The 21,968-nt window shown below is 37.3% G+C and overlaps 2 protein-coding genes across 3 annotated transcripts in view; both read left to right on the forward strand.

Moving 5' to 3' along the window:
- The first annotated feature begins 634 nt into the window (after positions 1-634).
- Positions 635-7,098, forward strand: rbmx (RNA binding motif protein X-linked). Its single transcript, XM_088009412.1, has 10 exons — positions 635-937; positions 1,047-1,156; positions 2,290-2,396; positions 2,481-2,634; positions 2,815-2,952; positions 3,050-3,161; positions 3,360-3,485; positions 4,229-4,320; positions 5,048-6,615; positions 6,961-7,098. The coding sequence occupies exons 2-9, from the start codon at positions 1,048-1,050 to the stop codon at positions 5,359-5,361; spliced, it is 1,152 nt and encodes a 383-aa protein (XP_087865538.1). The 5' UTR covers positions 635-937; position 1,047; the 3' UTR covers positions 5,362-6,615; positions 6,961-7,098.
- A 1,025-nt stretch (positions 7,099-8,123) lies between these two features.
- Positions 8,124-21,968, forward strand: part of arhgef6 (Rac/Cdc42 guanine nucleotide exchange factor 6) — a 43,542-nt gene continuing 29,697 nt past the window's right edge. The window contains exons 1-7 of one of the 2 annotated variants that reach the window (XM_014984635.2): positions 8,124-8,588; positions 10,878-10,961; positions 14,541-14,625; positions 17,772-17,890; positions 19,738-19,942; positions 20,236-20,288; positions 21,203-21,297. In XM_014984635.2, the coding sequence (XP_014840121.2) occupies positions 8,424-8,588; positions 10,878-10,961; positions 14,541-14,625; positions 17,772-17,890; positions 19,738-19,942; positions 20,236-20,288; positions 21,203-21,297 (806 nt within the window). In that variant the 5' untranslated portion in view covers positions 8,124-8,423. The remainder of the gene's footprint in view (positions 8,589-10,877; positions 10,962-14,540; positions 14,626-17,771; positions 17,891-19,737; positions 19,943-20,235; positions 20,289-21,202; positions 21,298-21,968) is intronic. The other variant, XM_014984634.2, reaches the window with a different exon arrangement.

A 21,968-nucleotide genomic window follows, 5' to 3' on the forward strand; every position in this document is an offset into this window, starting at 1 on the left:
GTTTCCCAGCCAGAGTCCAACTAAATTTACCCATTACCTATTTTCAGTGCAATGTTCAGTCCCTTTCAGTGGAAAGTTTTATTTATAACTTTTAACACTGATTAGTCCTCGAGGTAAGTCCTCGAGGTTCATAAATTGCACAGATGTCACAAAGTGCTTCACAAAATGAGTAACCCACAAAATCCACATAAAGTTACAGAGCAGAATAGAGAACACAATGCAATCATAAAGGACTAAATCTAATTAACAGCTTCCTTGAATTAAAGTGTATTTATTTGTCTGTAGCAGTGCAGAATGACCCAGTCAAAGTCCAGATCCAAATCCAGTAAGCTGATGTCCACAATCGTTCTCCATTCAGTTTGACAGAGCTTGAGCTACTTAGCAAAGATAGACAATTTTTGTAACCTCACAAATTGTGAAGTGATGTTCATTCAGTCTCTTAAGAGAGTGAAAAAACTGGTACGAGTGGTTGCATGACTAAAATCTCAAGGGATTAAAAAATAGTATTTCATAAGAACCGATAATGAAAACGATGAAACATTAAACCTAAACAGAAAATGACTGCGATACTAGAGCGGTTGCAGATGTGCAGTGCCTTGGAGTGCCACTAGGGGGCAGGCGTATGTATTTCAGCCGGAAGAAGGTAAACAGAGGAAGAAGAGCAACCGTTGTTCACCATCATTGTATCCTCCTAAAGCCTGATAATTTTCGTAGTTCCTCGTTATAGCACGTTGTTAGCCTGCATGCTTTGAGCAGACTAGGTCCGTGTTGTTTTAAATATTTCACACTTGGCGCCTTTGTGCTTTTAAACCGCAGTGTATAAGTGTTTTTTTCTAGCTCGTGGGGAAAGTCGCCTAACGTGAATAACTGTTTCGCTGATATTGGTGGCGCGTTTATCGCCATTTTGCGCGTTGAGCGACTCGAAACCAGCAAAAAGGTATACATCTAGCAAATGATTCGTTTTTAAGAGCGGTTTTATCGTTCGTGTGCAATATTTTATTTTCCGTGTGATAGTTGACCCGAACGGCATTTTCTTTGTTTTTTAGAATGGCCGAAGCAGACCGACCGGGGAAGCTCTTCATCGGTGGACTCAACACAGAGACCACCGACAAGGCCTTGGAGCAGTACTTCAGCAAATATGGCAGAATCGTCGAAGGTGGGATTGACCCCTCCACAAGTAGAACTCCATTTTAATTTTCTACTGATTTGGCACCGCGTACAAAGCTTATGTGTTGCTGTAATTAATACACACTTGAAATGTTATATTTTTAGTTGTAATATTACAGTTTAAATTGCATCTTTTTCTTTTGTTTAACAGTTTTACCAATATTTAAAATGAATACTGCAGACTTTGTATGAACTCCGATTGTTTCGTTTTCACTTTCCATAGATATGAGTGTTTTTTTTTGTTGTTGTTGTTTTGTTTATTTTCAAAATACTTTGAGGGCCCTTTTGAAAAGCTAAATAGTTTATGGATGTATAATTAAATGCTGAAATATTAAACTATTTTATTTCCTTTGCCCAATTACATTAAAGATGAGTAGTGTTGAATGCCTGCTAAGCCCCAAAAGTTGCTTAAAATAGGAGTACAGCATCTAGTTATATCAGTGAATTGTTCAAATAAATGACATAATCCAGGCAAAGGGTCACATTTGTCACTACATAATCTTTTCAGAATTAGTCATGGGTTAAATATTCTGGCTTGGTTTAATTGACATAGGATGTTTTTATTTGTATTTTTTAATAAGAGTTTAATCTTGAGATTAAGCCACAATTTGTCCATTTTTTTCTCCCCAAGAGGCTCTGGACATTGCACATACTAAATCGAGGCTAATCGATCAAATATTTTAATTTATTTTTTTAGTACAGGTACTGGAAAATGGCTGATTTAAAAAGATAATGATAATAATAAAATCCCAATTCAGCCAAACAAATTAAGGTTTTATCAGACCTAAACATTGATAAGTCCTGACTGTGTGAACAGGATACTTGGTATTTGGCAACATATAGATTTTGAATGTTATCAATGGTTTTAGTAAGTCATTTCAGCACAAACTATATCTGCAGACTTCCAGATGGTGACACATCAACTCTCAAATTAGTAGTTTATACTAAACTTTCAATCAAAGTGTTTTATTGTTTTTTTTTTGGTTATTATTGCAATTCACAGGATGCAATAAAATGTAAAGTAGTAACAAACTGTTATGCCTTAAATCTGAAAGTATTTTAAATTTTTTTTTTTTTTTTAAGTCCACTTCTGGTCTCACCTTTTTTGTTTTTATGTTTCAGTACTTCTAATGAAGGACCGTGAAACAAACAAATCAAGGGGCTTTGCTTTTGTAACCTTTGAAAGTCCGGCTGATGCAAAAGATGCCGCCCGGGAAATGAATGGAAAGGTGGGTCTTTGTTTTTCTTCAAGATATTATTTTTTTATAAAATTTTGAAGTTCCGATTGTAATTGTAACTTTTTTTTGAACCAGTCTTTGGATGGGAAGCCTATTAAAGTGGAGCAAGCGACAAAGCCTCAGTTTGAGAGTTCTGGAAGACGAGGGCCGCCTATGCATTCTCGAAGCCGGGGTCCTCCCAGAGGGCCCCGCGGGTCAAGGGGAGGAATGAGGGGGCCCCCATCCAGAGGTAAGATGTTAATCAGAATCAGATGTTTTTTGGCAAAGTTTGCACACAAACTAGGAATTGGACTTTGGTTTTTTCTCGATAACACAGGCATTTTTAAATATAGATACCTATTGGGGAAATTTAAAAAGGTGGGTTTTTAATTAACTCGGATAAATGCTGAAAATATGTCCATCTTTTAAGACTACTATGATTCAGAAGATGGAGATGGCTACTATAGTCGGATGTCATCCAGAGGTCCGCCAATGAAACGAGGTCCACCAGTTCGCAATGGGGGTCCTCCACCCAAGAGATCGGCTCTATCTGGTCCCATGAGCAGACGTGAGTATTTAAAACGGTCTCAGAATATGCATTTCTTTGTTTTTTAATTGTCTCCCAACGGTTTGGGGATATAACCGTTAACTTATTGTCATTTCAGCTCCCATGTCCAGAGACAGGGATCCCTATGGCCCTCCACCCCGCAGAGACTCCATGTCCAGGAGAGATGATTATCCATCCCCAAGAGATGACCATTACAACCCTAAAGATGGGTAGGAAATATCAGAACCAGGGTCTATTGTGAATTATTTCTGAGCATAAACAGGAAAATTTACATAAGAGATAAAAAAAAAAAGATTTACTAAAATATAATATGTTAAAGTTGTTGAATAAACACTCCATAAACACTTTTATTGTACCTTGTTGTTGTGATGAACCTAAATAGATCGGTCCTGTTTAATGGTTTTTAGATACTCCAGCCGGGATTACAGCTCAAGAGACCGGGACTATGGACCTCCTCCCAGAGATTACTCCTACAGAGAATATTCTAGTTCTGGCTCCAGAGATGACTATGGCTCAATGTCAAGAGGATACAGGTATGCCTGTCACTGTAACATATTTTGCTTGACGATAAATTGCCCAGAAATGATTGTGATGAATAATATTGTATTTTTTTGATAAAATTTGAAAGTAATGTAGTGATAAAGAAGTACATCAAAGCTCAAAACTAATTTCTAAGTAACAGTTAACACTGGAACTGAAAGAGATTTTAAACATCCAAAAGAACTAAACAAAACAACCAAAAACACTAAATGAAATTAAAATAAAAACCTATATACATCCAAGACCATAAATAAAATAGATTATGAAGTTTCTGTATGTAAAATTGTCCTTCAAAGATATCGATCAGTCTTTGGTCTCATACCAGGAAAACTTCCAGATAGGACCTTTATAAACAAAAGTGCAAACTAACAACAAAAACACTCCATTTGAATAATTCCACTTGCGTTTTCTGGCTTGTGTCCACAATACCCTGTGCCTGGCAAGCAACTGACACCAGAGTTCACTCCTCGTTCAGCTAAGGCAACAAGAAGAGAGAGAGGGGGTCAGTCAGGTCAATGCTCTGGAGTGAAGCCTTTTGTTATCCAGTCTGGTAGAAAGAGAAACAGGAAGAAAACAAACAAACAAATGTAAATGATTGGGTTTATTTTAATAATTGATGTGCTTACTATGACAGGCGTAGATACAGGTTTGCTTTAGTTCCTAAGGTCTTAAGACATTCTTAAAATCACACCTGCTCGTCTAAACATAATGGGGTTATGTTATGTTTTTTACTAAGCGACCGTGATGGTTATGGAGGTGGCAGAGAGCCGAGAGGCTACATGGATCGTCCCAGTGGTGGCTCCTACCGAGATTCCTATGATGGTTACGGTAAGATACAGCTCCATGAGCTCAACAAATTATTACCGTCACACAGGGAAAAGCTGCAAAAATAAGTCATGGCACAGGCTGCAACAGAAAGCTCAACTTCACTACCTCCCAACAGAAGAACTTTCACCCTGAACAAACCTCCAACTCGCACATTTGTATGTAATTCAGACATTGGCTTCTAGGCTAAAAGCAGAAATTTGTCTAAAAGCTCAGTCCACACTGTCCAATTCCTATATTTATCAAAAGTGTGACAATTTCAGGCAAAGACACAATTTGATTTGACTTGACGCAGAGTATGCAACTGTAAGGATCCCTCAGAAACCTTGGAAATGTCCATTAAGTGTTGCCTAGCAAAGCACTCGCTCAAGGAGTAAACTTCACAAACCTTCAAGACAAGTCAGAAAACCTCGTCTCTTTTCTTCACCTGGACCTCTTAAAGGAAAAATGGCTTCCCGAGTAAATGGCATGCAGAAATGGAGTAACACTACCCACTTATTCAATGTAGAAGATATTAATTTTATATCAACTGCAACTGCTCATCAACTAAAACATCCACATTAAATGTAGAACTCGAACAAATGGAAGATGAAAACAAAAAAAAACACACAACCCATGAAATTTGTCACAGGATGAGTTCTATTGGCAGAAAGTGCGCACTTAACGCTGCAAGTAATTTATTGAAGTTGAACCATTACCTGAACCATTACCTGAACCATTGACCCTGCAGGTAACTCTCGCAGCGCCCCACCCTCACGGGGCCCCCCACCATCCTATGGTGGAAGCGGTGGAAGCAGTCGTTACGATGACTATGGCAGCAGCTCCAGGGACGGCTATGGCAGTCGTGACAGTTACCCCAGCAGCCGGAGTGACCCGTACCCTCCGAGCCGTGGAGAGAGAATGGGTAGGCAGGAAAGGGGCCCCGCCCCCCCTGGCGAGAGAGGCTACCCTCCTCGTGACTCGTATGGCTCAAGTCGTGGAGGGCCTCGCGGTGGCCGTGGTGGCAGTCGGCCTGATAGAGGAATGGCTCGCAACAGATACTAAAATGGACTTGGAAGTCTCATTAATGCAAACTTTGATCTTCATACATACTTGACACATGTTTTGGAAGAAATCTGATGAATACAAACAGACAAAATGTGTCTTAAATCTGTGACTTAGGAAGCTTAGCTTTGTATCTTTTACTTTCCCCGTTTAATGTGTATTTTTTTTTCCCTTTTTTAATATATAGTATTTCTTTACCTATGTCACAGTGTAGTTAAGTGTTTTTGTCAGTTCAGTGTGAGTTGAATCTGCAATGCCCTAAATATGGCTTTCATACGCTAATAAAGCTTTTAGTTGAAACTCTACATCTGCTCATCGATTTTTCACCTCAAGATTTCTGACAAATGTGGGGAAAAAGTGACGACACCGTCTCCTTTACAAAGTTCTGTAATCATAGGTGAGTCTGTTCGCACATGTGATGGAGTGGAATGAAATATTAAACAAAATGTGCTTCCAACTGGACACTACTGTTTGCCAGATGGGGAAATGTTACTGTCAAAATGTTCCAATGTAGTTCCCCTTGGAAATGGATCCATCACCCTAGAGCAATTTGATGACATGCAACGACAAAACCAAAGGCAACAAGCAAACACAACTCGACCGATAGTCATCAGCTGGTAAGCAAAGCAAACCTTTGTTTCTCACCTGTAAATGAGTTTCTCATTGTCCTGTATTACAATCTTCACTCCAGACAACTTTTGCCTCAGGAAACACTGCAATAAGGAGGTCAACTGAAATAAGCGCTTTTAATGGTTTTATTTGGTAATTTTTTTAAGAGCAACAAACCATGAGGATTCCTTCCTTTTGATCAACAAGATTGACAATCTGAGCCCTTGAAACAACTTTTTGCTCAACGAGTTGTGCAGTTTCAAAGAATTGGCATCAGTATTTTTTTTGACATTAAGCGACATCTAGTGAAAAACTTTTTGTCTTAGTAAAAACCAAGCAGGCATAAATTCTGTTCAGTAACCAAACCTCTTCTACAAGCATGCCCAAAAAAAACTGGAGACCTGTGGAGAAACGCCATCAACCCAGCAGCCAAACTGGAAAAAAAATCATACGGAGAAACTTCAAGTTGGATTGAGAACTACAATATCTTTATATTTTATTTTTCAATACACACTTAAGACAAGGACAATGTTAATTGTTTTTCTGTGTTGCAGGATGAACATCAAAGCAATGGCTGCTGAAATATACCAGTTATATCCTCCAGTTGTTGGACTGATTTAACCAGATCGTCTTTAATCAACCTAGGTATGTCCAGCACATATGACAGCTGCTTGGTCAAATATTACATTAGCATGTAAAATTGAAGCATGTAACATGTGGAATATATATATTGGCCAACATTTTTTGCACGCAGTTCTATGCAATCTCAATGTTGTACACTAATATTGAAACAATATGTTGTGCTGCCTTACTCCCTCTTAAGCACAGACTGTAAAGCCAGACCTAAACTAACAACAAGTCCTCCTTTAACTGAGTATAAACTCATTTATACACATTTTAAATTGTTTCTGATTTGTAAGATTAGCTGAAACTTGCTATCATTCTATAGATCTGTCGGCCTGATTCAATCGTTCGTTCATTGCTTTTCAGGTGCCGTTGCAGCCCACCGTTGCAGGGGTTGACTGAAACCATTCGACTGGAAGAACCTGTTGGAAGTGGGAAGAGTCCAGACTGAGGACTTGGTTAAATTTGATATTTGTTGTGTTTTAAATAAAGTCTTTAAAATCAGTTTTCCCTTTTTGTCTCGATACAACAGTGAAACTGGGAAAGATAATTCAGTAAAGCAGTTGTAATATTTCTAAAAGTAGCAAATCAGAATTTTTTTTCCCCAGACTTTTTGAAGTGATGCTAAGCTTCGACATAGAAATACTTGATGAGATCGATTTAAATATTAGTGTGTGCTCTAAAAGTTTAACCCAGTTACACCAGTGATACCTTGAAAATGTATTCACACTCAAACTTTTCCCTTTTCTGTCACAAACATTAAAGTACTTTGAGGCTTTGTGTGTTAGACCAACACAAAGTAACATAATTGTGAAGTTGGCGGAAACGTCACCACAACCATGGCCTGCATTTATGTTCAAGAGTCATTTGGAGAATTATCTATCTTTGCGCTTACTGCTGCAGGTTTTTGGGCCTTGTCTGTACCAGATTGGCATGACTAGACTGAAATATTTGCCCATCCCTGAATTCCAAAGTCTTGACACAAATTCCAAATAAATTTAGGTCTGGACTTTAATTGGACCATTTTATTTTTACTAAATTACTTTCTCAGTCTGCTGTGTTCTGCAGGAGGCTGCTAATAGATATTTTATATAATTAGGTGAAGCTGTAGTTTAATGTTTTAAAGTTATTTTTTTCTTCCACTCTATTATGTTTTGTTTTACTCTATTCTTATACTATACAGCACTTTGGTTAAGCAGAGTTTTAAATGTGTTTTTCAGATAAATTGGATTTGGGAATAAACATCGAAAACATAACTGAGAAATTACATGCAGGTGAGATAAATATACAAGTTAGCTTATTCCTGAAAGCAATTGGACTTTATTTAAGCCCATTAGTGTAAAAATTAATCTTCCAATCCAAACTCAAATGATCAAACTTTAAAGAACAGTGAGAGAATGTGAATTTCACATTTGCAAGTTTCCTAAATCAGTTGCAAAACACCCCGTCAGGCTTGTTGCAGACCTGCTGGTTTTTCCCCCTCATGCAAAAATATGCTGATGCCTCTAAGATATCAGTTACTTTCCTTATTTTCTGAGCCTTGGCTCATTTGTACTTGATGAGACCATCTGCTCTCTCTCACAGCATGTGCTGCTTTGCAGGGGGAAATCCAGCACCCTGTGTATTGTTGAGGTGCCTGTTTGCCAGTAGGGGTGATCATCAGTTTTGCGTGTAGTAACTGCGTCGTCCAACCCCCCCTCTCGCCGCCTAGTTTTTTTTTTTTTAACTTCTAGCAGAAGTGCGGATGTGAGTTGCATATTGATACGGAACAGGCCGCCACTTTTCTGTTTTAGCTATGCGGGCTTAGGCGATGATCATTTTGTGGAGCTATGAATCCCGAGGAGCAGACGGTAACGTGGTTGATATCGTTAGGAGTGCTCAGCTCGCCCAAAAAGAACATAGCGGACCCGGAGGAGTTTCTGAAAACATCACTCAAGGATGGGGTCGTTCTGTGCAAGCTCACGGAGAGACTCATACCTGGCTTCACGCCCAAGGTAAGCTGCTGATTTATTAAGTAAACAAATGTCAAACGATCGACTGATCTCGGTGAAAAGAAGGGAGGGGTTTGATGAAAGTGATACCGACAGGAACTTCTGTCTGCAGCCCTGGCCTTGCATTCTCTACCCGTGCTGTAAGTTTTGACAGCTGAACGCTTTTCTATTACTTCTACACGGAGTGCTGCGTCGGATTAAAGTAGGTTTCCTGCGAGTTTACAGACTACAGATTTCAATAAGTGATTTCCTGTGGGGAAAAAAAATGTTCCGCATTCTTGATATGACTGAGTAGGTCAGTGTGAACACCTACTAAAACAAGACTAATTTTGCCATAGGAGTGCACCAAATAGTTCACACTTTCAATAGTTATTCCTGGAGAATTCACCAGAGCAAGAACATCTTGACTTTTTAATGCGATTAAAGTGATTTTGTATGTTAAATGTGGAGGTAACAAAGTTGATCATGATAACAGTTGCAAATTCAGGTCGTCACTTCCTCTTGAGCGGCTGCTCTTCCCGGTGTCGCGTCGAGATGCGTTTCCCCACCACTTCTGCCCTTCTGTCAAGCTATTGCGCGTCTTTACTGGGTTTTATGGTGGAGATTTGGCGCGTTCAAGTACACTTTGCATATTAGATTATCTATGGTGAAGAAACTGTGAAATTAAATCTTCAAATCATATTTAAATGTTTACTAACGCCTCCCCTCTCAACACTTAGCATGTTAAAGAAGTTGTACCTTTAAACACTGATTTCATTAAATTATCTCAATAAAGCTGGACTCCTTTGATTTATGAAATGCAATAAAAATTAAAATTCTAAAATTTTAACATGATCTTGATTAAAAACAAGTAAGTAATTTGTTTAAATTGTTAGAATATTTTAATACAGAATATTTAATTAATATAATCTGTAGGGGAATTTCAGAGTAGATCGGAAAACTGCTTATGCTCATTTTGTACAGTAAGGCTCTGGTTGCCTCACTGTATTTAAATATAAGACTATACCTATAGTAATTTTTTTCCAGACATGCAGGATGCTGTACAAGCCAGTTGTAGCCCTTGAAGTTTGTTTTGATACTGTAATAAAGCATAAAAATCACGTCTATTTTTTCGCATTATATAGTACCTGGAAAAAAAATAAAGTTCACAATTAAAAACTACAAATAATTATTTGAAGAGTAGCTTCTTTTTCATAAAGCTCATTCATTGGAATACCTGGCTTCAACTGCATTCTTCAGTTGCATCAAAAGACATGAATGTTGAGAGTAAATCAAAGTTATAAAGGCATGACAACATCTTCATCTTGGATTCTTCAAATTGTTTAAACCTGTAGTAATCTTGGTGTATTTTTTTTATTATTCTGGCTTTTAGCATCTATATAAAATTTTTCATATGAGACACAGAAATATAGTGTACTTGACCAGAATGAAATACCTAACATGCTAAATATGTGAAAGTCATTTGGTTACTTATGTTATTTTTATTCATTTTTTAAAATATATTCATATGTCCAATAAATAAGCTAATGACTGAAATCATAATATTCTAAAAATGCCTTTAGAGTTTTACTGAAACTTTCAGAAACTGTGAAACGGTCAAAGACGTTATTTATTAAGTGTTTAATAAAACCACTGTGATATTTGAGCTTTAAATAATCATTATCATTATCAGTACCTACATCGTTTATTGCGGTGTTAATACTGTAGCGTACAACTACACCTGAATGCACCATGTCGGCCGTAAAACGCTATTTTAAAAGCGTAGCTGGTGGGGGAGCGCAACTCGACGGCTTGATGAAACACTGCTGCGACCTGCTCTTTGAAAAGTACGAAACAAAATGCAACCGGAAGTTGCAGCTTCTCTTTTCTTCCGAGCTATTTTGGTTTATCTTCATGTTATTACTCCTAGATCCACAGCGTTTGCGTAATAAGTATGTACTAGCATTGGTTAAAAGGTGAAAAGCTTTTAAAAGCCTTTCTTTCATACGTACTTTGTACTCGTTGTTAAGACAGACCTTTATTTTGAAAGTCGTCAAAGTGAGCGGATGTTTTGCTTAAATGTGGCTTCTTTGGCGTTTCTGTGGCTTATGACGGCAAGGAGGAGATTCATTAGCCATTCAGTAATGTTTGAAATTGTTAGGCGCAACATTTGGATTGGGTTTACAATCTTGTGGGGTTTTGTTCCTTCAAAGTGACACTAAAACTAAAGCTCTGACGGGCCAATGTGTGTCATATGCCTGCTTGTATTACTAAACCGAGGTGTGGGTTGATATATTTATTTTTTGTGCTCAGTATTCCCAGGATCCAAGAACAGACGCTGACTGTATCTCCAACATCAAAGAGTTTTTAAGAGGATGCTCGTCGTTGAAAGTGGAGGTAAGTTGCCTCAGTGTCTTTTTATGATCATTTAATGTCGGCATAGCTTTATTCTGCTGCAGTCCAAAGGGAAAGCTATGATCACACTCTTTCTTGTGTTGTGATCTGCTCATTAGGTTAGACTTCATGTTTACTATGGACTAGGGAAGATGGGAATTTTTAAATTATTTTTACTCTCACCACCTGATTCATTCACTTCAAATGGCAATAATTCACTTCCTTCTAAGTTTACTTTCTCTTTTACATTCCTATGTAAATTAACAAATAAAAAAAACTTGTTTAATGTTGTCACAGACATCTATTCCAGGATTTTCTTTTAGAGAAAGGGAAGTAATTATGCTCCGTGGTGTAACCTTGACATTATTATTCCATTAATATGTACAAATATATGACATGACCTAAATGTCATGTCATTTAGGTCATGTGGCAGAAAAAGTAATTTTTACTGCCACTAAAATATTTATATTTATTTACTGATTCTTACAGTCATAACAATATTGTTCTATATCTAAAATTATTTTGGTTTAAACAATTAGTTCAGTGGTATTTTTCAAGCACTTTTTAGAATTACAGAACGAATAACATAAATAGCACCAGATTGCTATGAGATATGTTAGCCTATGATTACAATCTAACAGTCATATCTACTCCTGCTGAAATTGCGTCACTTACTGATTTATGATTATTGAAACAATGTTAGGGATAATATTTAATGTTTTTTATTATTATTTTTATTTAAAGAGTTCAGCAAATCCCTTGTCAGTTTAATAGTAATTTAAAATAAACATTCTTGTTACAAAGTTGGCGTATAATATACTGTGATTATGTAGGCATGCTATTTGTCCTATAGGCCATTTAAATGTACAACTGTAGACTTTAACAGTGTTAAGTTAATAGATTGATTAGTGGCGCTCCTCCAATCTCCACAAAATCACCATGTTTTTCAGAACCAGAAGTATTTTAAAACTGATTTTATTTTTTGGTAAGCAAATAAAAGCATAGTTGTAGTCTTGTTGACTAGAAGTGCTCAGCAACGGGTGGAGGAGGGGAATGGTGCACTACTCTATGCTCCATACAGCGGGTAGAAAAGGTCTCTAAACCTTTTACTTGCGGGATTTAAATCATAAGAACGTATGATGGACTTTCAATTTAATTTTGGAGAATAACTTTTTAAAAAACTCTAATAAACCTTGATAACAGTAACTCACCCATGCTGAAACAGGAATATAGTGTGTTGATATTTGCTTATTTATTTCTTGGTTTGTATGTTCAGTTGTAATATGAACCGTTTCATCTTCATAAGAGTGATTTGTGCTGCTACTTTAGTTTCTGTGATCATGACCTTACCATGTTTTATTACAACTGGAAATGTTTTTTTAACAACAACAACAAAAAAATGCATATCAACAAGTGAGGTAGCATTAAACACCAAGACGTGTGTGATGGTAACTTTTAGAAACTTTATTAGACTTTGATGGGACAACTAAGCACAAACCAGCTGGGAATTTTTCCTTTATGCAAGAGAGTCTTTCTCAATTCCAGCCAGTTCTACACCGTACCAGAACAGCGAACATTAATGTCTCTCCCAGTCTGTTATAAATAATCTGTTGTGGTTTTGAAACACATCACTCGCTCTGTTTAAGCAGCGATTTGAGTCAGCAAGCTTGGCTCACTTTAGTGGTTCAGTAGTCCTGCCCAGCTGGCTTGTTATGTCTGGGAGGTCCTCTTTGCTTTTTATCCACCAACTCTGGTTTAGCCCATAATTAGACGTTCTGCGAGCAGCCACTAGGTCACTGGCAGAGGGTTTCTGAGAGGCGCTGTCAAACGTATCAGCCTGGGGATGACTATGTGGCTACTACTAACCCTGCCCTTCCCTCAGCGATTATGGTATTTTCTTTTTGCCTTTTGCTCTGATAAATAAATAATGCCTGGCTGTCCAGTGCCTATATGAAGAAAGCTGGGTAACTGCTTTCACTTCTGCTTGCAGATGACAAGGAGGAAGAACCGATTACCGTTCATGGCCTCTGATTTTTTTTTTATCACTGTTGTGAAATGTAAAAGATGCATTTGCCCTTTGTTCATACATTGCAACTGTCATTTAGTGCAACAACTATTGCAACTCAGGTCAACATCTCATAACTAGCACACTTAAATCCATGTTAAAAATCTACATGACTGACTCATCTACTGCAATAACTCCATCGTTACAGGAAACAAAGCGCACAGCCTCTATTGCTGCTTCTTTTCATTTTATTCAAAACAATCATACACAAGTTTTTCTCTCTGTTGATTTCATACCTGAACACGTCACACACAAAAAAACGCAACTAAAACACAACTCCTGAATCTGCTGTTGCAGTGCTCAGCCTCTATATTTAAGATGTTTTATTTAAAATGTGAAACTTTATCCACTGGAGGAAAGACGATAGCTGTCTGAGTTGGGCTAACCTGGCACTGTGAGTGCAGGGAAGTGGAAAGAGAATTGCAAATGAGTGTTTCTCTGTTTGTTTTGTTGCAAAAAGGGGGTCAGGTTCAAAATATCTGTTGTTATCTTTGCCTTATAATCACTTTATGTATGCTGCATCGGTATAGGTCTCCTTCTTTCGTTTGTGTTGCATGGAAGAATAAGAGTCTTGTTAGTGTGAATCACGAAAGGAACAAAACTCACTCTTCCCTGTAAAGGAGCTAATTTTGACCTACTCCTTAGCCATGTTTCTGCCACAGAACCTTTTCCAGGAACCTATGGTCGGCTTTCAGGGCCATAATTACCTACCCCCGGTTTCCACCAGATCTACCAGGGTAAAAACAAGATTTTCATATGAAAATGTACTCTGAAAAGCATCCCTGGTTAGGGAGGGGTATTACGCAAAACTGACTTCTTAGCACTTTATACCATGATGCATGTTATTCCCTCATCAAACATACCTGGAGTGTTTGTGGTTTGCATGAAACATTCACGCTTGTCTGACAATCCTTGAATCTCCCGTGGCAACCATTAGGCGTTGGGCGCCATCTTTTGTTTCCAGTTCTAGTTAGCATTCCAATAGTTGGCTTATTGCTACTAATTTTCCTACTTCCATCTGGAAGACATGACACTGAGATGTGACGCCATATCTGGATCTAAACTCTGATTGCAGAGATAAATCAAATGCACTATAAATCTTAATATTTTACATTTGAATTAGGCCACATAGTTATAAGGAAATATAAACTGGGAGATAATTGAAACAAAATGCTGGTATTATTCAACCAGTAGATGATGCTTAGCTCCTCCCACCTGAAAACCTCACCTGTGGTCTGGTGTAGATCCAAAGGCACTAACTCTCTCCCTGTTATGGCTGTTTTCTGGGCTAGAGCTCTATGGTAACCTTACAAATTAAAATTCAACTCGATGGAGTTGAATTTTAACTTGTTGGGACACCGTGTTGTGATCCCAGTTGGTAGAAATCTGGAAGCTATGGGTTAACCTGATTGAAACATGCTTTATGCTGAGGTTTAAATGTTCCCAGTTTGTATGAACAGATGGTTTCAGTTTTATTTTTTGTCTGACTGTGTTTTCTCTGTTTCTTTTCCATCCAGGGGTTTGAACCAGAGTGGTTGTACACTGGAGAGAATTTTGGCAAGGTCCTGAATACGCTGCTGGCATTCAACTTTGCCACGCAAGGTAACAGTGCTCATCTTTTTCTTTGCTGCGGTTCAATTTGCTTGTCCAAGTGAAAGCTCAACACTCTTAGATTTTTGGCTCTAATGGCAGCAAAAAGAGAAACAAAACATTATGCATAGCGACATTTACTTTGTTTTTATCCAATAGCGAATGATTTATTGGACCTTTACTGCACCCAATTGTTTTAAGGAATGAGAAGCTGTTCACACTATTGAATAGCTTCATGTCAGCTGTTTGAATGGGATTCTTCTGTCTGTAAGAGTAAAGTCCCTATGGTATTTTTAGATTTATGCTAAGAAGTCTCCATTTCTCTCCAGGAGTAGTAGGCTTCCTAATTTTGTCTGTTTTGTCATTAGAGGTCTAGATCACTTTTATTTAATGCACATAAACAAAACTTATTTATACTAATCCTTTAAGGATTCAACATTGTGATCATGACAGTTATGATAATGTTTATTCAGTATATTCATTGTATTTTTGAGACAATGTATGAAAGTCTAAACATAAACTTTCGCTAAATTTAGTTGTTTTCAAGCGCTTAAGCCACTAACTATTATAATTTTTTTTCATTGTTCTCTTTACAGAGTAACATTGTCAGTATACCAAGCTCTTGTTTGTTGGTTAATTAGGTGAGCTGTCAGCTAATTTAGGTAGTCAGTCTGTATCTTGGGGTTTCCCTAATGGGAGTGATGGGTTGTCCATGCAGTTCATGTCTAGATTTTCAAAAACTGAACTTTTATGTATTTTAAAGGAAAAAAACAGCAACAATGGAATCCTTCTTTCAGTAATCTGACTGGGAGTGTGCAGAAACAGGTGTGGGAGGGGCAGCGATGTTTGACTGTGTGTTTGAAAACGGGTCATTCTGATACAAACTCTTCAACGATCTTTGAAACTGTAAATTTTACATACTTCAGCATACCTTGATGAATTAATTTTCCCATGCTTGACATATGTACAGCAAATTAAGGAATTATTATTATTATCATTATTATTATTATAATGATCTGGAAATTGTGAAATAAGATTATTTTTTGGTCGATGAGCAAAGAAGAACATTAGTAAATGAGTTGACGCTACACTGAGGGTTTTGGCTGCATGTCTCTCTGGGTTACAGATGGGCAGCTTGCATGGCAGTGTGTGCTTGTGTCACGCTGTGTGCCATTTTTATTCATGCTTTAATGCACCTCAGACAGTATCCTGTGACCTCATGTGTGTGTAATATTGTAATAAATGTGGTGCGAAGGTGAAAATACTGTTGGAATTTGAAACGCCATACAAATCCTGGACTAGCTGCTTCACTGAGGAGTCTTTGTTTGGAGTCTGTCAGATAAAAGTAATACATTAAAGTGATTCAAACACACCACCAAATGTTTAGGTTGTAGATATTTAGATACCATCAGTTTTTTTTTTTTTTTTGTACAATTCATTTCTTAAAAAAACTCCAATCATTTTCATTAAATAAATACATCAACCATCCATATAGCATTTCGATTTTTGTAAAAAGTAATTATAATAAAATAATGATTAAGCTTGTAATAACATATGTGTGCAGTATTTTTTAAAGTTGATTCACATGTTGTTTGCCCTTGATGAATTGATGAATTGAATGAAAAAATGACTGTGCCGCAATGTGAGGAGCTGAAACTTCATTTTACTCTGATCGCTGGGGAATAAAAAGATTTGCAGTCGATTTACCAGTGTTTGAAGACGGTTGGTCGGGAGGTTTACCAATCAGACTTTTTCATGTGATATCGATTATTTTTATATATATTTTTTTAAGTCTGACCAGTTCTGACCAATTCTGGTCACTGTTTTTTCTAAAAATGAAAAGAAGCGTCTATCCCTTAACCTTTTATGTGATTTTTATTGAACTGAAACAAGTGCGTTTGTAGACCAAAAATGTTGGTAGCTATACATTTTGATGCAATTAATCAATTGGGGGAAAATAATCAGATATTAAGTGTTTGTGATTAATTCTGAATCAAATCTATGGCTGACTGATTGGTGCATCTTGTAATTGATCAAATATTAATTATTGCAATCTAATGTGAGATCATTGCTATGTAGTATCCTTACATGTTTCTTGCTTTGTTTGTTTCCTGAATCCTCTGTATGTAAAAAAGTGGTGACCACTAAACAGACGGGGTTGTTGGGCTTCGCTGTGCAGACGGGTTCACATATGGGATTTATGAGTCCCACCTGTCACTGCCTTCAGCGTCTGATAACAATCATTTTTAAGTATGATGTATGCCGGCATATGGAAAGCAGAGGCTCTCCTGCTAAATCATATCAGAGTCTCATGAATTCAAAATGATGTGCTGATGAAACAAGATTACACAAAATATATTGCTGTTTTACTGTCAGTAAGAGAAAGTTCCCCTGAGGTTTATATCCTCGCACCTTTAATGTTTATTTGATCCAATTTTAGGTTTGAAAGGTTAATTGTGCATCACATTCCTTTCTCATCCCTTGTAATTTGAAAAAGCATCAAACAACAAACTTGGCTGGCTTCCAGTTGGCATGAAATGAGTTTCCTTCTGCGAGTGCTTCTGCTTGCTCGCCTGTTTCTGTTTTATTCCAAATAAAGGAAGGTTACTGCTCAGTGCACTGGCAGAACTGCTCCCATACTGCAGGGCAGCTGATATCTACTGACTGTAAATCAAAGATCCTCTGCAGCAGTGGGTGACTTATGACACAGAGCTAGAGCTGACATAAATCTGATTTTGATTTTTTTTTTTTTTTCCCCTCCATTGGCTCTGCCTGTGCAATAAAATTGCTATCAGACAAGAGCAGCTTTGGAGAAAATATGATCCGAGAGCAACATGGATGCTGCACAAGCACAGTCTCTGATGTTGTTTATTTGAAGGCTGCTCTTTGTTTCGCTGCTTGTTTATTCCAGGCTTGTAATGTCAGTTTTGGTTAAATCCGATTATCCTGTGAGTAATCATAAATTCGTAGGCTTTGTTTGTTCGCTGCCTTGGAGCGGTGCAGAGCAGCAGAGCGTTATTAACATGAATTATCTTCAGGTTGTCATCCTCCACTGTGGCTGTGCACCTGCATGACGTGTTTGTGAACCTTTTCCAGGTGAAAGCACTGAAATGTAACCTTAATTTGAGGCTTCCTGTTTCGTCCGTGTCTGTGCGTAGATTGTGCTGTGGAGCGATGTCCTCAGTCCGGTTCGTCCTCTCCTAATCAGACGACGTCTTCACACGCGCTGTCCTCCACCAGATCCAAAGGGTCTCTGCGCAGACAATCTAAATCAGTGGTATGATTTCTCTTTATTTTCAGCTATATTTAATATTTTTAAGATGAAACAAGATGAAAGTCTTTCACCAAGGAGCTTGCATGTTCTCCCTATACATATATGGGTTTTCTCCAGGTACTCCTAGCTCCTCTCAAAGTCCAAAAACATGACTGCTGGGTCAATTATCGTAAATCGTCCATGTGTATGATGGGATGCTTAAATATGTTTTAGAGGTTTTTCTTAAGCCAATTTGTTGAAAATGCTAAAATATATTCTGAGATGGCTTTGCAATTCCTTTATATGAAGAAATAATTTCCTAAATAAAGTTCTGGGGGAAAGGCAGTAATAAATAGAAAATGTAGATGAAGTACATATTTTATGTATCAACCAGTATCTGCTTCTTCAGGTTGGTAAGAGACTAAATAAATGTAACCTACTAACCTTGATGATCATGACTCATTTTATTTTGAGAAATTTTAAATAACAAGTTGAGCTGCCGTAATATCACTTAAATTAATGAAAAGAGTTTTAGTGTTGCATTCAAGACAACTTAGCCTGCTTTATGTTCAATAAACTTACTAACTTTTTGACCTTTCTGTTCCAGTCTGATTCATTTTCTCTATTTAAGCTTTTAAGACGGTGTAGTTGCTCTACTGGACGACTTTATTTTTCTCAGATGTTATAGTCAAATCAAGGCATTGTTTGTTGACTGTCTTTAGTCATCACTAATTACTGGATTGGTCTCAACTTGCTTTGATGAACTTTTTAAGCACAACACCCAATAACACCTTTACACATCTATGATTAACTGCATTGAGACAGACTATGCTTAGCTTTGTTCTGCGTTTTCTAAATCAAATGTGGTCTTTGGATTTAGTTTATTGCAAGCCCAACTCAGACTTGGCGCGGCCATTATTTATCCTGGCTGTCTGTGCAAAGTAAACAGCTTTAAATATGACCAGCATTAAAGTTTATGACTGTTTTAAATCCTTAATCAACTCTACATGCAAAGCATGTGACAGGGAGGTGTTGACAAGTAGCAGACTGTCACCTCACAGTGTTTCAGGAAAATCACTAACAAATTCAGAATATTAACACCGTTGATAGATTAAAATCAACCGGAGCTCGGTGTGGATGTGAAGACACCAGAGGGAAACATTTTACCATCTGACAATCAGCTGTTTAATATATAAGTTCACTAGAAAAATAATAGGTTGTTTAATTTGGGAAGCACATACCTTTATATGTAAAGCTCAAATTCTGCTATAGTGCATGTAATCAAAAAGTAATTGGGACAAAAAAATTTAACTACAGAGAAAGCTCATCAGGAGTGAAGCTTATTTACCTATTTATTTAATTGCACTTAGTTTTTAAACTTTTATTAAGAAAATATGATGATTATTTTATTTATTTATTTTTTTTTCATTTTCAAACAACGTGGAATTTGTTGTTACATAATTTATGTTTACTGAATGATACTAATCTGAATCACTTTTGGGATTCAAATTAGAAAGTAACCAGTCAGTCCACAAGAGGTCAGAATCTGCAAAGTTTCCTTTGGTATCAACCAGGAAAAACGTGAGCACCGCGTTTCTAGTTTAGATCGCCTAACTAATCGAGGTGGGAAATTATCTGCAATCAGTCTCGACTGGATTCACATCCGTCCAAATAGATTATAGAGGACAGATGTTGGTGAAAGCTCTACATCATTTTTTTTTTAATCTAGTAAATGTCTAATTGTGAAAATATAGGCATTATTACCGGTAATATCTCACCAGCGTGTTACCGTGTGCAGACATAAATCTTTACTGAAACTGTGGAAACACTAGTTTTGCTGGTGACTGGAACTGACTCAGCTGTTCAAACAGGAAATGTCTGAAAATGGCGGCGGCGGGCAGGTGATGGTGAAGGCCCGCTTCAACTTCAAGCAGAACAACGAGGACGAGCTGTCCTTCAGCAAAGGTGAAGTGATCATCGTCACGCGGCAGGAGGACGGCGGGTGGTGGGAGGGGACGCTCAACGGCAAGACGGGCTGGTTCCCTAGCAACTACGTTCGAGAGATCAAACCATGCGGTGAGTTTGGTTTCCCTTTCTTTGACAATAATCCCGCCTTTCAGCTTTGATAGCATTGGTCTGAAAATGTTGAATTTTATGCATTTAATGGACTCAGTCCATTAAGTGGTCCATTTAATGGACTCCTAGTGCATTAAACTCTCCAATACAATTGGAGAGTTTTCACTTTTGCTTATAATGCTCATATATAGCTTGACTGAGAATAATTTAATGACATAATTGAAGTTAGAAATGTTGATGATATAGCTTGTTTGGTAAATATATTCTGTTATTGTCTCTGAATTCCTCCTCAGAAAAACCACTATCTCCTAAAGGAATTCCTCTGACCAAGAACTATTTCAGTGTGGTGAGTTTCCATCAAATGTTGTTAAAAATACACATTCAGGTGTAAAATAGATTAGCTATTCCTACTTATATTGGCTAAAATCAAACAAAGGTGTATCAGCCCTGTTTTAAATTCAGACATTTGATTTAGTGTCCTGCTTGCTGTTGAAGGGAGAGTAAACATCATGGTGAAATCAAAACCTGCAAATAGAAGATTGTAGCAGCTTATCCCACTGGTTAAGAACTTAAAGAGGCCTCAGAAGAATTTCAAATCAGTTGTTATGCTGTACAAAAACTAATCTATGAAGCAATCAAAATAACTGCCAACTTGCCCAAATCGGGCCATTCAAGCGAGTTTACCTCGACAGCGGACGGCAAGATGCTAAAAGAAACATCTGAAAACCCTAAAATTTCATTATGGGACCTACAACAAACTGTACATATTTAACTTCCATGAGAGCTGTGCAAGGAGGAAACATAATTTGCTCTTAAAAACATGATGGCCTGACTCAAGTTTGCCCAAGCAAGTGTAGACAAGGACTTGGGCTTCTGGAAAGTTTGTTCTTGGACATATGAGTCTGTAATTTAATTATTAGGGCTCTTGAACAAAGTAAATGCAACTTTTTAGAAAAAGAACATTGTGGTAGAAATGTCATGGTTTGGGCCTGGACCTACTGCAGGTGCCCGTAATACATTTCTTAAATTTATTTTTTGTTTAATGAGTAAAACAGGATTAACCTTTGATTTTTAGTGGGGCTGGGAGTTCAGAAAAAACTAATTAATTAAATTAACGTACTAACGAAATAAATGGCACATAAATGGATAAATAACTCTTAATTTGCCACAGGTTGGCCATTTTTATAAGTTATTTTCAGAACATGGAAGGTTTTTATAAGATCAGATTATTTTAAATATTCTCTGTTTTGTTTTTCACAGGTGGTTCAGGACATCTTGGATCATGAGCGGGAGTTTGTTAAAGAGTTACAAACTGTGCTCACTTGTTACCTCCGACCCCTGCAAGCTAGCGACAAGTAAGAACAAAACAATGACATGGGTCCATTACTGGCTCTTAGACTAGAAGTCTGAAGTTTGACCTATCCTTTTGGGTAATTGGAAAAAAATAAAAAAATTATATTGGTAGCAATATATTTATCACAAGTAAAGTCATGGTGAAGGTTTGTACACCATCTTTCACTTTCAGTTTTTAAGTATGAAGATTAGTGAAGTGCAACTTTGGATAAATAACAGATTGTTATTTAACTAAGTTGTTGGTTCTGAGGAAATTTAGAGTATAAATAGCAGTCAGGAGCTGCACAATTAAATCTATTTAGCAAGAGTTGGCTCCTCTGTGAAAGCAGAAGTTGTGCCAGTTTTTTGGTCTGAGTTTTGAGGTGTGTTTTAATATATTGCCATGAAACAAAGACCTCAGCTATGACTTTGGAGAAGCAATAAAATAATTTGTTGCCCATCAATCTAAGAAGGAGTGTAAAGCAATATTTGTCAACTAAAATCCATCATCTTATAGTGAGAAAAATTATTTACAAATGGAAATGTTCTAGTTGGCTCCCAATCTTACAGAAGTGATGTTTCAACTTGAAGTGACGCAGTGCAAGGCTAAGAGGGACTGGAACAAACCCAAAGACGAAAGACTAGACCCTTAAAGACATAAGTTAGAGTTGGTGAACAGCCTCTTTTCTTTAAA

This window comes from Poecilia mexicana, unplaced genomic scaffold (assembly GCF_051168715.1).
Source record: "Poecilia mexicana isolate PSO_F unplaced genomic scaffold, ASM5116871v1 scaffold_10, whole genome shotgun sequence".
Taxonomy (NCBI): Eukaryota; Metazoa; Chordata; class Actinopteri; order Cyprinodontiformes; family Poeciliidae; genus Poecilia; species Poecilia mexicana.